Source organism: Amblyomma maculatum, chromosome 2, assembly GCF_055883805.1.
Source record: "Amblyomma maculatum isolate TAMU_Amacu chromosome 2, ASM5588380v1, whole genome shotgun sequence".
Taxonomy (NCBI): domain Eukaryota; kingdom Metazoa; phylum Arthropoda; class Arachnida; order Ixodida; family Ixodidae; genus Amblyomma; species Amblyomma maculatum.
The window spans coordinates 96,355,658-96,370,564 of NC_139345.1; the positions used below are offsets into that span (position 1 = coordinate 96,355,658).

The 14,907-nt window shown below is 44.2% G+C and overlaps 1 protein-coding gene across 1 annotated transcript in view; it reads left to right on the forward strand.

Annotated features, from left to right (window-relative positions):
• The window catches only part of Cdc27 (cell division cycle protein 27), a 48,990-nt gene that overhangs the window by 2,841 nt on the left and 31,242 nt on the right, over positions 1 to 14,907 (forward strand). Inside the window, exons 3-7 of the mRNA XM_084594787.1 lie at positions 2,622 to 2,949; positions 6,211 to 6,269; positions 8,333 to 8,463; positions 11,078 to 11,394; positions 11,633 to 11,756. Of these exons, the coding sequence (XP_084450913.1) occupies positions 2,622 to 2,949; positions 6,211 to 6,269; positions 8,333 to 8,463; positions 11,078 to 11,394; positions 11,633 to 11,756 (959 nt within the window). The remainder of the gene's footprint in view (positions 1 to 2,621; positions 2,950 to 6,210; positions 6,270 to 8,332; positions 8,464 to 11,077; positions 11,395 to 11,632; positions 11,757 to 14,907) is intronic.

The following is a 14,907-nucleotide window of genomic DNA, read 5'->3' on the forward strand; positions in this document are numbered from 1 at the left end:
AGCAAGCAGGATCTTTAAATATTTTATTAGGCAAGAAAATATAAAGTGTAATTTGGTTGCAAGAATAAAGGGCAGTATGCCACCCATGATCATCACATGCTGCTTGTACTGCTGGAATGACTGTATCACAGTTAGGCTGTAATTTCTAAAGAAATAATAAATTAGAGAGTAGCTGCACATTAGCAATCACCCAAGTGCGATAAGGGTACAAAAACAATTAAGTGAATATTTACAATAGAAAGTGCAGTACCGGAGAAATCTAGATAGAGTCTTTCAGCTCTTGCAGTGAACCGAAGGATATTCCACAGATGGAGTAGAAATTAAGGCTCACCAAAGGGTGCATATATAAGTTATCATTCAAAATTTATTTCCAGTGCATTTTCAGCTACGAGAGTGAGATGACAGCCTAAACAGTAAAGGTCTGAAAGTCAGCACCTAGTACTTGCAGCTGGCCCGCTGCACTTACATGTTGCAAGGCACGCTGTAAAACTTAGCATACTCTATAAAATCAAAGAAAGCCACTGCTCAAAACAGAGTAGCTACAGAGTAAAGATGAGTACATGCCTACAGATCAGAAACCATGTAGGGCAATCATGCAGCTGAACCTGGCAACCATTTTTCAACATATTCATTGCCATTCGCTATTCGCCTGAGACAGCGAAGCATCCGGTGCTGTTGGCATCCACTGTGTGCTTGACTCGACTGGAAGGTGGCACTAATTGTCGCAGAGAGCTAGTACTCTCATGCTGCTAGCACATGGGCATATAGCACAGAAATGCATGAAGTGTGAAAGGGACATCCAAACATTGAATCACTCAGTCAAAGCTTCAAATTCTCCTTTCGAGATAAAAGCGTCTAGAGAGCCAGCCAGCAAGAATCGCAGAACCTGAAGTGATCTGTGATTGCAGGCAGGGCAGTGCCACTACTGAGGCTGAAAGTGACGACAGTTTCTAGAATGAATGATTTGGTTTGTGGAGGGTTTAACGTCCCAAGGTGACTCAGGCTATGAGAGGTGCTGCAGTGGAGGGCTCCAGAAATTTCTCAGCACACAGGTGCCTTGCTTTTCGCCTCCATCGAAAAGCGGCCGCCGAGACTGGGATTCGATCCCGCATCATTGGGTTGAGTAGCCGAACACCGTAACCACTGTGCTATCCCGGCTGGGTCAGTCTCTAGTATGAATAGTTTCAAACTAAAGTTAACATTTTTCAGCAAAACTCAAGGAATAGAACTTTCAACTTTGATGGTGCACATTTTTTCATGTTGCTTGTGTATCCTGCGTTTCCAGAGGATACATTTGGTTAGAGATCAGGTCTGAATGAGTTTCCCAACTTCATTCGAAGGTGAATGTCATTTGAACCTAATGACATTAAATATCCTTGTGCAGCAGCTGATTAATGACAGTAGATGGTAATGCCATTTGATTCTAATGACATTTTTAATTGCTAGTGTGGCAGAGATAATATGACTACTTGTGTCATGGTGGCTGTGTGGTTAGGGTGCTCAGCTGCAGTGGCCATGTGTTGATGGAGGAGAAATGCAAGACACCCATGTACTGTGCAATGTCTGCGCATGCTAAAGAACTCGTGGTGGAAATTAATTTGGAACCCTCCACTACGGCATCCCTCACATCCCGTAATGCCAGATTGGGACGTTAAACCTTGTACGCCATATCACATAGCACTTTGTGTTCTGATTGAGCCCCCATTAGCGAATTGCTTTTGAAAGCATCCATCCAGTCCTCCATCCTCTAGAACTGTATGTTCTTGTGTACCTTACGCTGTGATTATTCATTCTCATCCCATTTAGACAGGGCCACGAGTCTAGCAGCTAAGCTTTGATCAGTAGCAGTAGCATCCTTCTTTGGTGGCACCTAAAACATGACTAAAAGAAGAAGACAATAAGAAACACACCATACTGAGAGCATGTGACGTCACTTCACGAAAATTTCATTCTGGTCTTTAATTTTGCCTTTGAACCTGAAACTTGCAGTAACAACGCATTTGTGTGGCATTGCAAAAGGGTCATGATAATGCCATTACACTAGTGTAAAGGGAAAACTTGGTTAAGTAAAGCTGATATGAGGTCTTCACAGCTATTTTGGCAGCTGTATGCTTATAGGATTGGTGCAGTTAGAGGCGATAGGTAGTACTACAGGCTCACTGCGCTTAAATTAGTTCAAGAATGGCACTCAGTTGCATTTTTAAGCATTTAAAGTTCTTTCAAACATGCTCAGAATGAATAACCTGTATGACATACACAAGCTGGCTTGCAACTTTTATTTAGTTTGCACAGCTGTTTGTGTAATCTTTCATCGCAGTATAGTGTGATGAGTTTGACAGCCTTGCAACATGCCAGTTTCTTGTGCATCAAAATAAAATGCATTATAATGTATTTTACTCTCAATCCCTTTCTTAGAATGCAGGGAGACTGACTTATGTGCTTCCAGGTTTGCAAGGTCTGCATTGACCTTGTAGTGAAGAGGACATCAGAGCTTCCTATTGGTCGAGCACATTTGTGAATTACAAACATGTAAACATAGTTGTTTGAAATTATCTGCTGTACCAAAAGTTGTGATTTTTTCCTTGCATTAATTTATAGTGCTGCCCACATGTCTGTTCCAGTGCACTCAGACGAGAGCCTTCACCTTCTGGCCACATGCCACTATAGGGCTGGCAACAAGGTGTCGGCATACAAGCTGCTGCGCTCGCGTGGCTGCCGTACGCCCCAGAGTCGGTTCCTCCTGGCACGCTGCTGCATCGACCTGCGCAAGTTTTCTGAGGCAGAGTCTGCGTTAGAGGCTGATGTAGGCCTGGCGTCACGCTGTTCGGCCAAAGGAGCCTTGGACGAAGTAGCCACATCATTTGGGGACTCTGCTTCCTTTGTCCTTGGCTTGCTGGGACAGCTGTGCTCTAGGACGGAGCGTGTTGGTCGTGCAGCTGAAGCCTACAGGTGAGTACTGTGCCAAGTAGCACTCGCGTTGCACGGCTTCAGCAGGCTGGGGTTCAGGTCCAGCCTCTGTCATGCATAGAATGATTGTTCTGGAATCAGTAGTAAAAGATATGTTTTTGCTGATTGTGCCATGCTTGGCATGCATGTTGAGTAATGCAATACTTCTAGAATTTCTCTGCCAGTTAGATTGCGGTTGGAACAGTTGCTGAGCTGTGCAGTTTCTGCTTGGCTTGAGGAGTTTTAGAGGGTCTGTACCAAACAAACTTAATATTGCCAACTCAGATGTTGAGATTGCCTGGCATGTGAGAGATGAGACCTGTTGTATGGCTAAAAGAGGCTGTTTCAGCAAACATAAGTTTAGATGTCAGAATGAAGTTTTATATGTATAAAGCCGCATTCAGACTACGTGAGCAACGCACATATCGTTCGTAAGGATCGTAAGCGTAAGCGCCAAAAACGTAACGTGTCTGTTCAGACTGCTGTCGCATTGAGCGTAAGATGCGTAACGTCCGCACCGAGCGTGGGCGTAAATGTCGGAGGACCCGCGACTTTTACGACTAGCACAGATACGTCTGTTACGCGCGACCAATGCGCACAGCCGTTTCGGTTTTCCCTTTCCGGTCACGGGGCTTCCGGTCCTCCCAGATTTCGCGCGCAAACCACTAGTAGGCGACATCATCCAATGCTCCTACTCAGCTGCAGTGTCTCGGCTCGCCGGTGTTATTGGTGTTGTGTCAGTGATTGTGTCTGTCCGCAGCTTGATCATGTGCAGTGCGGAATCTTCGCTGTGGAATTATCAGCCTCTCATAAAAAAAGTTCAGCAGAGGCCGGCTCTCTACTACGAGTAGCTGAAATCGCACATAGCGAAGTGCAAAACCATGCCTGGCTGCAAATTGCCAGTGCGCTGAGTCAAAGCAGTAAGTGGCTTATCAATCCGTTTTTTCATGCGCGAACAAGCTCTCAACAAGCAAATGTTTCCTCTAGTTTAGAAAAGTGAGGTTATGGAGGCGGGGGATGCCTGCTTCATCCCCGTGCATTCTCGCATCCCATCGGCTCCGTTGACAAGTGAGGAAACAGTTGGCCTGCAGCGAAAGGCCGATGCGGGGCGGCGTTGCGGTCGAGAACGGAGCTGGCGCGGACTCGTCGAAGTTTGAAAGAAGCTCACCGTAAAAGAGAAAAAGAAAACAACATTTTCTGGGGGGAGACGAGGTTCCGCGGACGTTTCCATGCCTGCCGCGCGCCCCGGCTCACTGTTTGGAGTCAGTAGTACGGCCTTTGAGTCACCGCCCCGGCCCGTCTCCAAGATCACTCCGGGGCACGTAAAATCGCAAGCAGGGATGCAAGCGGACCGTACGCCTGTTCTGGTGCGAGAGAGTGCGATCATGGGAAACCGAGCAGGAGTGCGCGGTACGTCGACAATGAGAGCGGGCGCGTGAAGAAATGTGCCAAGGAGTGAGCGGTGCGTCAGCATGGTGAGCGGACGTTTGAAAACTGTGTGCGGACGTGCGTGTGCGAAACGAAGAACTGTATTTGTAATCGAATGGTTAATTGTTAATATACCCATTGTTCTTTTTCATATTTTATTTGTGTGTCCAGTCTTTCCTTTCACATCAGCCGCTCGCTAACCGGCGCCATGTTGAGAGCGGCGATTGGCCGGTCATAAAGAACGCATCTCACCGAACGGCCTAATGTGAACATACGCGGTCGCAAGCTACGTAAACGGGAGTTCTAGCCGCTATGCGCACTGCGATAGATACGATGCTTACGATGAATGCACACGTAGTCTGAATGCGGCTTAAGGCTCTGTACACCAGAAATCTGGCACTGTGAGGTAAAAATCATGAGCGCTGGCAGCTGGTATGACTGCGCGCTGACTGGCCTTGGGGATGCCCTGACGTTGTGTTTGGCAGGAGCTGTCAACTCAGGCCTCTCCTTTCATATGGGCTCCGCCGGGGTGGTGCTGTAGTTAGAGCATTCGACTACTGTGTCCGAGGATGTGAGACGAATCCAGGCCTCGGTGGCTGCTTTTCGGTGGAGGCGAAAAGCTAGGCGCCCATGTGCTGTACGATGTCAGTGCACGTTAAAGAACTCCAGATGGTCGAAATATCCGGAGCCTTCCACTATGGCGTCTCTCATAGCCTAAGTTGCTTTGGGACGCTAAACCCCATAAACCAAACCTTTCAGATGGGTGGTGAGATCAGAATCGGCCTGCCAGAACCCTTGCATTCTCGTTACCCCTCGACCACGCAGGCACATTCATGCAACTTGGTTAAAGCGAGGCTTTATGATGTATGATGTATGATTGAGCGGGGCTTTAAGGATAGGATCTGACAGCGTACACTATCACATCATACCCTTAGAGGCGATGCGTAAATAGTCCTCCATATTGGTTTTGCTTCCTTATGCGTAAGAGTATTTAAGTTAATTCGTTGTGCTGATAAATTTTCATTTCACAGTGATGGTGCATTTTTTCATCTTATATTTGCTCAGCCACATAATGATAAAGCTTGTGCTGGAAGCAGAAAAATTGGGGATAAGCTTTAGCTCCACCTTTAAGGATGCAACGAAATGCAGTTAATGGCTCCTTCCTGCAGCCCTGCTTGCAGATCCCCATTAATGTACATGCGGCTTGCTAGTCACTAGTTCCTTAATTTGTGCCTGTATTATCCTGTACATTTTAATTAGCATAAAGTTGTAAACTGCCACATTCTATGGAAGAAAAATAAATGTGACATTGGTAAAATCCACTTTAGCCAAGCTGTGCAAACGTGCCTGCGTGTCGTAGGAGTAACACGCCTGGCTCAGTATTCAAGGGTCTTAAAGAGTTCTGTTCCCACGTCACCCTCCCATTTCTGAGGAGCTAACCGAAGTGATAGCTCCTACTAACCTGACCATGTCACGCAGCCAAACAATCGGTGCTTGGCCATGTCACCTGCCAACTGCCACCTGCCAGAGACTTGCTCATGATTTTTCACACATATTCAGCAATGCTAATGCCGGAGAACAGGGCCATTAATGGCTATCGCATTCAAAAGCATTGAAAATAATTTGTTTGCTTATGGAGGTACTTCTTAACATTAGACCAATGAATAACACTACTTATAGCTTATGATTTGATGAATTAATTTTAAAATCATGCAAATGAATGAAAGCAGGGTAGTTACAAATGTTTTTACATGCTAATTACTTTCATATGATGTGTATATTATGAACAATTACTCACAATTTGTACTTCTGTATCTCTTTTTCTCCTTTCTAAAGGAAAAGTCTGAAGCTTAATCCATTTCTCTGGTCTTCGTATGAGGCCCTCATAAACCTAGGTATGTGTTCCCTTGGTATGAAAATCTGCTGTCAAGGGTTGGACAGTGCTGTGTGCCTTTTTACTTGTCTCATAAACTTATGGCTTAGACAGCCTGTATGAAGCCTTTGATGGTTAGAAAAATGTGCCCATTCTTGAGTACTTGTGGAATGACAAGTATTGCATAATTAATCATGTATAATAGTGTCTGGTGCCAGCTGCATTGAGATGCTGAGTAGTTGTTCACTTTCTTGGAAAAAGCTGTACTGTAAAGTTTTATTATATTTCTGGTCTAATCATTTTAAACATTGGGCTTGCCACAGTACTGTAGAGTTTTGAATATTTTTTGCAGGGTGATGAGGATTTTGCTGTGAGCAGGTTAATTGGTTGGGTCCTATATACTCTTCAGGAATAATAGGTCTGTTCAATTCGGCTGCATTCTTAGCACCATTTCTGTAAAGTTCTGTGGCGGTGCCGCAAGCGTGCAGCGCCAGTTCGAACAGTTCAAGCGCAGCATCGGAACGGCTGCTTTCTAAACGAATGGTAAAGCGCAGGCTGGGCTGTCTGCTAGCCTTGGCGTCGCCAAAAAGCTGCGGTCGGCTGTGTGCAACTCGCGTCAACCGACGCCAACGTCCAAAATAACTTGACTGATTTTCAAATACTAGCACATTGCAACAAAGTCTTGCCATTAACCAGCCGCGATGCATGTGGCTTATGAGTTGTAATAAATGGAGAAAAGACCCGAGCTATTCCACTTGTTAACGAGAATGTGAGTTCACCAAGGAAGCAGCTATGCGTACCTTACTCGAACTAAATGCACCCATGAGATGGGATGCATGCTGATACTTTAGTCACGATCGCGTCCATTTCTCGCCAGCTGCCATAATTAAGGTTTAACATACACTTATTGGCAACACATACTTATGTGACGTGTTATTGAAAATCTTCATGTTGGGGATATTAGCGCTGGTTGATCTGAATGGCATATACACAACCGATAGGATTCATTTATTCATGAATGCGGTGCATAAGTAATTATATGAGTGAACCACATTATGTGGTCGGCTTGCTGTGAATATTGCCACTCACATCAACCAGCGCCAACATGCCAAATAAGGTGACAAATTTTCAAATCACTTCGCAATGATCGAAGTGTTGACATGAACCAGCCTCGATGCATGTGCGCCATGCGGCAGCTGGCACGAAGTGCTCACAACTTATATCGATCACAGCTGAAGTCGGCATGCATCATAACACATGCATGCGCTTGCTTGTTTAAAGTATAGGTTCAAAGTATAGGTTGTCGTTTCATTTCCTTGACTAACACATGCACTGTTCTCGTTGACGAGTGGAATAACCAGGGTCGTTTTGTCATTTATCATAACACACAAGCTGTCGTCTGCTTTTATATGGCAGCAACAGCTGCACCATTTCGGCACCAACCGCTGAGGTGGTGCACAGTTTTCCTGAGCTTTTCTTGAACTGTACCTGCACGGCATCTGCACTTTTTGAAATGAAGGGTGTCGTGCAGAGGGTGCCATTTTGCGCTGCTGAAACGAATGGTGAAGTGCAGCACCACTTGAACCAGTTCACATAGTGCAGGGGAATTGAACGGACCTAATGTCTGGAGCAATATAAAACACGATGTTGTATGACATGGGGAGGTTTTCTTGTAATGATGTTTGATAATATAAAATGCACCTTCGAAAGACATGGCACTCATTGATTGTTTTGCTTTGTGGCAAGAATTCCTGTGGCCTGAAATAAAAATTCATACAAATGAAATTAATTGCAGAGGGCCGAACTGCTTGGCTGTGCTGAAGAAAATTATTGCTGACGTGTTTACTTTATATTTTTCACAACATAAGAACAACTTGTTGTGCACCCTAACTGCTTAGTGAATCAAAGTTAGTTTATTAATTCAACAAACTACTCATTATTTGTCAAGACGGAGGAGTGTTTTGCTTGAGAGCTCGCCAATTTTTACTAGAAATTTCTGGCCAGCCTGCAGAAATTTCATCTCGACCTGAATTTCTCCTAAAAGAATGTTGGAATTTTGAGCGTCATACGCTTTTATCATTCCAGGGGAATCGCCAAATCCAGCAGAGATCTTTAATTTATCATCCGTTGAAAACTTCAGTATGTGCCAAGGAAGCAACCCTCTCGTTAACTTTGTTAATAAGGCTAACATTGACAGCGTCACAGATGACATAAAGGTTTGTGATATTTTCATATCGGTTTGCTCACTTTTGCCTGCATATTAATCAGTGTGTTTTGCTTTGTGCATATGCAGTGGTGGAACTGCTGTGCAAATTGTGCCAAACTGCACAATCATTGTGCTACGAAATTGGGTTTTTGCTCACTTATGGGCCACATCTGCATCAACAGGTCATTGAGAGAAAGTTTAGTGAGAGTAAAACTGAAGATGACACTTATGAAATGTTAGTTTTGCTCTCCTTCCATCATCACAGAAGAAAATGAAAATATTTTTATTTTTGGATAGCGTCTGGATAGAATCTGCTATCTGGTTTGAGAGTGCCGTGCATTTTCGTTCGAAGTATACCTATCAAACGAACATTCCTAAAACCACTGGTGTTTCTGCACACTAGAACTCACATTAAAAAATTGTGACATTTCTTAACGCTGACTAGTTTGACATATACGACCCCGTGTCCATTACATGAAATGAACCTTCACTTTCTCCACATGGCAAACTCCCACCATGCTACAAAAGTGCACGCATTATAGAGGTAGACCTTGCCTGGAAGTTATGTTTATTGGCACATCGAGAGGATCACTGCAGCCACTTGGTGCTTGCAGATCACGAAATGGAAGCACAGCACCGCACATGTCGTCATTGCATCATGCCACGCCACAGCCAGAAGTTGTCCATGAAAACAGTTCACATGCTACAGTTGAACGTAAACAGGGCCTTACTGTGCTTGGCGTGTACGGAAATTGCTTGTAGCCCAGCGTATGTTGCTTTGGCGCGCTAGGTTGCTTTCATCCTGTACAATTCTTGTTCTGTTGGGATATTCTTTTAGCTAGTGTGTCCTGTAGAGGGCAGCTCGCGTGCTGTCTTCCAAAAGTGGTTTTGGTTTTGTGTGTTATATTGTATACAATATAATTATTGCAATGAGACTGCATCAGCACTAGGAATTTTATTCTTGCCACATGTAAGCATGCAGAGCATCATTTGAGAAGTTTCTTGAAGATTTCTGAAGCTGAAGCCTCTCGGCTGGCGTTCTTGTTGAAGGATGCTTTAAACAACTCTGCATGTGTGACTGGCACTCTTGTAAATGAATCGAAGCATCATAAAAACATTAAAACTTCAGAGTGGAACACATCAACAAATTGCTAGAATTGCACAAGCTTTCTTCCTTTTTCATATAGCTAAATGCTGAGATTAGTCATTAGTCAAGAATTGTTGACGTGCTGGGAGAGAAATGTTTTTGCCTGATTCAATCTGTAGCTTATTTTTGGAATGCAGCAACATTTATGACTCCATCATCATTTTGCCGTCAGTGTTGCAAAACCGATATGTGAGCACACAGCAAGCTATGTTTCGCTGAGAAAGCAAGTTCCTCTGCCAACAGTGCTCCCCAAATATTGCAAGGGAATCTGCCGCCTGTTGTGTAGCCCGAGCTGTAACTTCATGTTCGTTTCATGAGCTGGTTCAACTTATTTCACCAAAAAGGCGTGGCAGCAGTTTGTTTTCCTACAGACCTATTGAAGAAACAAAAAAATCACTATCTGGGTGTTCAGATTCAGTGATATTTTTACGTCCTGCTGCGGTGGCTAAGTGATTATAGCGCTCAGTTGCTGAACAGATGCGAGTTCAGTCCCTGCAGCCATTCCGCTTTTTGATGGAAGTGAAAAGCAATGCACCCATGTGCTGTGTGATGTCAGTGCAAGAGCCTCAGGTGGTCGACATTTCGAAACCCTCCACTATGGCGTCCCTCATAGTGCCTCATAGCCCGAGGCACTTTGGGACATTAAACCTTATAAAACAAACCGATATCATTTTTAATTTTCTGCAGATTTCATTTTTTTATGTTTAGTTATTTTTCAGCCTGAACACTGTCATCATCAAATCGTCTTTTTTTTTCCACTTGCTCGTTATATGTTTTCTTAAGAGCTCTCTAATGATGAAATTTGGGTGCAGGGTTTGCAATTTTTCATTTATTTACTGTGGTCAAAGTGAAAACTGGAACCTTTTCCCTCTAGAAGCTAAAATTTTGCTGCAACTCCCATTCTTTATTTTTCACCTGCAAGATGCAAAATTTTACTACAAAACACGTTTTTTGTTACAAATAGCGCTTTCCCCTGCTCTAAAAGCTGCTACAAAAAGGCTGTTGTCAGTTCCACCACCGCATATATCGCTGCTTAGTTTCTTGTTATGTTTGAAAGCTATGTTTGATATTGGTGGGATTCAAAGTTGCGTTTGTGCCTTCTTTGCTTGGCATGTTACTGTATTTTTAAACTTTTTTTTTTTTCACTTATGCATGCATTTGAACATGTTCCTTGTGTGCAGAATTTATACATCCTTTAACTAAGAAGTGTGCTCCAGAGAGAGCAAGTCGGTTCTCGCGTTTCTTTCATCTAAAGGGAAGTTTTCTTTAGTAAAGCTACTTGTTTCATTGTGATGACTGCACCTCAAATTAAAGCTTGTATCGTGTATCCAATTGTCCAGTGGTAGTAAAAGTGAGATCTGCATTTGAGTTGATCCAGTAGCTTTTTAAAATTACTTCTGTTGATGTATAGTATTGAAAAGCTCGCACTGGTTTGAAAGTCATTAGTTCTTGAGGACTTTTAATTGTCTTTCCACAGGTGGTCGGCGGGCAAGGGGGTGGCAACTTCTGTGGACAGTCTGTAGGCAGGGTGTCTGTACTGCCACTGTCAGTGGGCTCAACACCCCCCTCGCAGGCACCACTACTGGTCATGCGTTCCACCGTGGCCACCAGCACACCGTGCACTGACAGCGCCCCCCTGGGTGTTATGATGAGTACTCCAGAAATGCCGGCTTGCGAGAGTGTCACTGGCCTGAGCAGCAAGGGTGGCAAGCAGCCACCTCAGTTTTCAGCATTCAAAGGAGCACGCAGTGTCTTTGGAGCAGGACCCATGGCATTGAGTCCACTGTCAGCTTCGTAAGTACACTGGTGCTATCCTTGCTGGACTGCCAGTTAGCATGCTAACCTCAGTATCTATTAGAGATTTTTTTAGCCTTTAACCTTCTCTTCTGTGAAGATTTGTTGCCGAAGAAAAGCTTCAATTCCTGACGGGGTGAATTGGATATTTGAAAGGGCTGCCAAGCTTGGTGTGTGAAGAGCTTGGAATTGCTGATGCAGGTGATAGTGAGGCATGGGTTCACTTTTGTGTGCTCAGGTTTGGCGTGCTACCATTGACATATTCCACACCCAACTGCGGGCCCCCACCTGCCATTGCCTTCGTCACACCTACCTCACAGAATATCTTGGACTGCAAGGAACCCTGCCCTCCTGTGAAAAAGGTGCACTTTATTTGTTTGACCTAGAGCCTTTCTTGTTTGAAGGTTAAAATTAAAAAAAAAGTAATTCAGGGAATGAGAAACACGTTCAAAGCATCTGTAGGACCAACTAAAGGCCGACCTCTGAGGAGCAAAAGACCTGTGGATAACTCTAGAACTTCACCCGGCAACATTTCCGTTGCATGCATGGCACTAAAAATTGCCGTTCTCACCCAGTTCAGCACGGTGAGACATTTTTGCCTCGTGGCCGCTGTTTGCTCATGTCTGGTAGACATAGCCAATCAATGCACAGAACTTGTTCTTGTAGCCCCACTGTCTGCAATGGCCACTTCCGGCCGCCTTCGTTCTGGTGTGATCACATTTTGGCAAGCATTGTCAAATTTTCTTCATATGACACAAATCATGACATTTCTGATGAAGCATAATGAAATCTACAATTGAAGCTGGCATATATGCTTGCAGTGGCATTGTTTGAAAAAGCTGTAGACACTTTTTTAGTGAAGTAAATGCAAGCTTTTTCTTCCTGCAATGATTCAGGGGCTTGCTCGTTGTAATACAAATAACACTGAATTCTATGCACACGTTCAATACTTGCTTTGAATCGACGCTCCATCTCCTGAAGAAAACAGCCAGTTTTCTGCACAAGCATTAATTGGGGTGAATGCCCTCGGCATTTCCTCTGACAATGCTTGAGAAATGTTCCACTCTAGCGGGCCCAAATGTCATATGGGGACAAGATTAAGGTCAAAATTTGGCCCCAGAACTGCACGTTGCTGCAATTAACATGCTTATTTTCTCATATCATCAGTATAATCATAAATAAAAAGACTAGCGCAAATAGTAACACAGACACACAGACATAGGAGCAGACAGGACAAGCGCTCATCCTGTCTGCTCCTATGTCTGTGTCTGTGTTATTTGCGCTAGTCTTTTTATTTATGATGATACACAAACTAGCCCAGCTTTCTGCTTTGACTTCAGTATAATGTTCACAGACAACATTTGTATTCACCGTATTTACTCGCAAAATGCTCGCACTTTTTTTTTTCGCTAAAAATTGATGCTAATTTGAGGGGTGCGATACTTATGCGGGGAAAATTTTTCGAGCAAACGTTTTGGAGTGCTAAAAGCAAATTTAAAGAGATGTGAATCGGGATTCTTAGGCCAGCTATTGTATATATAACCAAAACATTACTACTTTCAAGCAGAACTTACCTTTGTTTTAAAAGTACTGGGTCGTCAAAAGCACAAATTGCTAAAGCACTTTATTTGCCGCACGTAGCTTTATCACTCCCCGCGTTTCGTGGTATAATGCTCACAGCAGTCCATACAGTTCTACTCTTGATCAGAGATTTTATCTGAGCCCGTGTCGACGCTGCAATCGCAATCTCGAGAGCGTACTACACAGAACTCGTTCACGCCGAAGTGCCTGCTGGCAGCGCGGTTGCTATGCTGTAGTGCATACTCGAAAGCTTTCAGCTCAAAGTGGCGATGACTACGAGCATCATGGAGGCAAAAAGGAAAAAAAAATATGAGCATAACCTATGATGATAATGATCTGGACGGACGGACGGACGTCCCCGTCTGTCCGTCCGTCCGTCCAGATCATTATCATCATAGTCGACTCTCCAGAAGCAAATGCCACTAGCAATTTCCAAGCAAGCTGGGAGCTCTAATTCTAAACATGCTTGAAAAAACCATGCCTTTCACTGAACGAGAGTATCCCTCCATGGAACGATGGAACCAACTCGCTCCCTCGATGATGGCTTGCACCCGGAGACCTACTACATACCCTGAGCTGACAGAAAAAACTGTAAATATGTGCAGCACACATTTTTGCACAGCTCAGCCGTGCCTTTGGTACTCCCAAGGTTCCTGTCTGCGACACGTCATTCCCCACAAGTGCGCTGTCTTCTGCGAAAGCCACTGCGCAGAGCGAGTCCACTAATAGCTGTCAAATGTGCGCCGCAGCTCGCTGTAAAAATGATAAAATGGCAGAAGCTCCGGGTTGAACAGATTGAAGCTGTCACTCAACCGACGTTTTAGAGGATGATTCTGTGCATCCTTATTGTATCCACTTTCGTGAAAAGGCTGCTACACTGGTAGAATGAAGTCAACACAGCGAGTGAACTGTGCGATGTCCGCCATGTTTACAAGTTGAGTGGGGGTCGAGGAGCTCCCAGGGTAGCGTTGTTGTTGACTCGAGATTTTTTAGAAAACTCTTCTCCACTCGCGGAGGGATAATTTAAACTGGAGGATCTTTTCTGAAGTATAAATGGGTTTCGAGGGCAGCTTGGTGTAGAAGTTCAGGTGATGGCATGTTTGTGAATTCGGGGCTTAGAATCACTTTTCTTGCATCAGTTGCGATGTGAAAGCATTCGTGATATTTCAGTGCGAGTATACACCAGCAATCTATACAGGGTTTTGATGAAGTATTGGGAAAAGTTTTGAAAAAAAAAATTTGTTGAGAAGTGCATTCCTTAAAAGTCTCAGAAGTACATCCCTTGAGTGTCCACACTTTTGCAGATGGCTTTTTTATGACTCGAAGGCTCTCCTGTAGGTGGATTCAGGTCCTTAGGGGTTTCTCGCTAGCTTCTTTGATGGCACTTTGGGTCTCATCATAGTGTTGTGGGATGATTTTACTTTTGAGAATAGGCAACAGTCTGCTGGTGCCAAATCAAGACACTGATGAGGTTGAGGTATTGTCGTGGTGCCATTATCGTCAGTTGTTCGCTGACCTTGGTGCAGATGATTCTGGTTGCATTTTCATGTTGCTTTTGCTCATTCGTCAAGACCTTTTGGACGAGTTTAGTGCAGATCTTTGGTGTCTCCAAATTTTCAAGGATAATGGTGTGTATTACTATCATTTGTCAATGCCAGTTTCATCTGCGACCATTTGCACACTTGAACGGTGGTTTCAATTCAGCACTTCATGTGCACAGTGTATGTTGTCGTCGGCTCTTGGCGTCAATAGCCGTCCAGTGCAAAGTTCGTCCTCCACACTTCCTCGGCCATCATAGAAAGGTTTGTGCCACTTGGAGACTGCACTTAGTGACATGCATTCATCCTTGAAACTTGGAGAATCATGCTCAAAGTCTCCGTGCTGGATTTTCCCAGTCCAAAACAAAATTTGATGGCGTACTGCTGTTCAGTC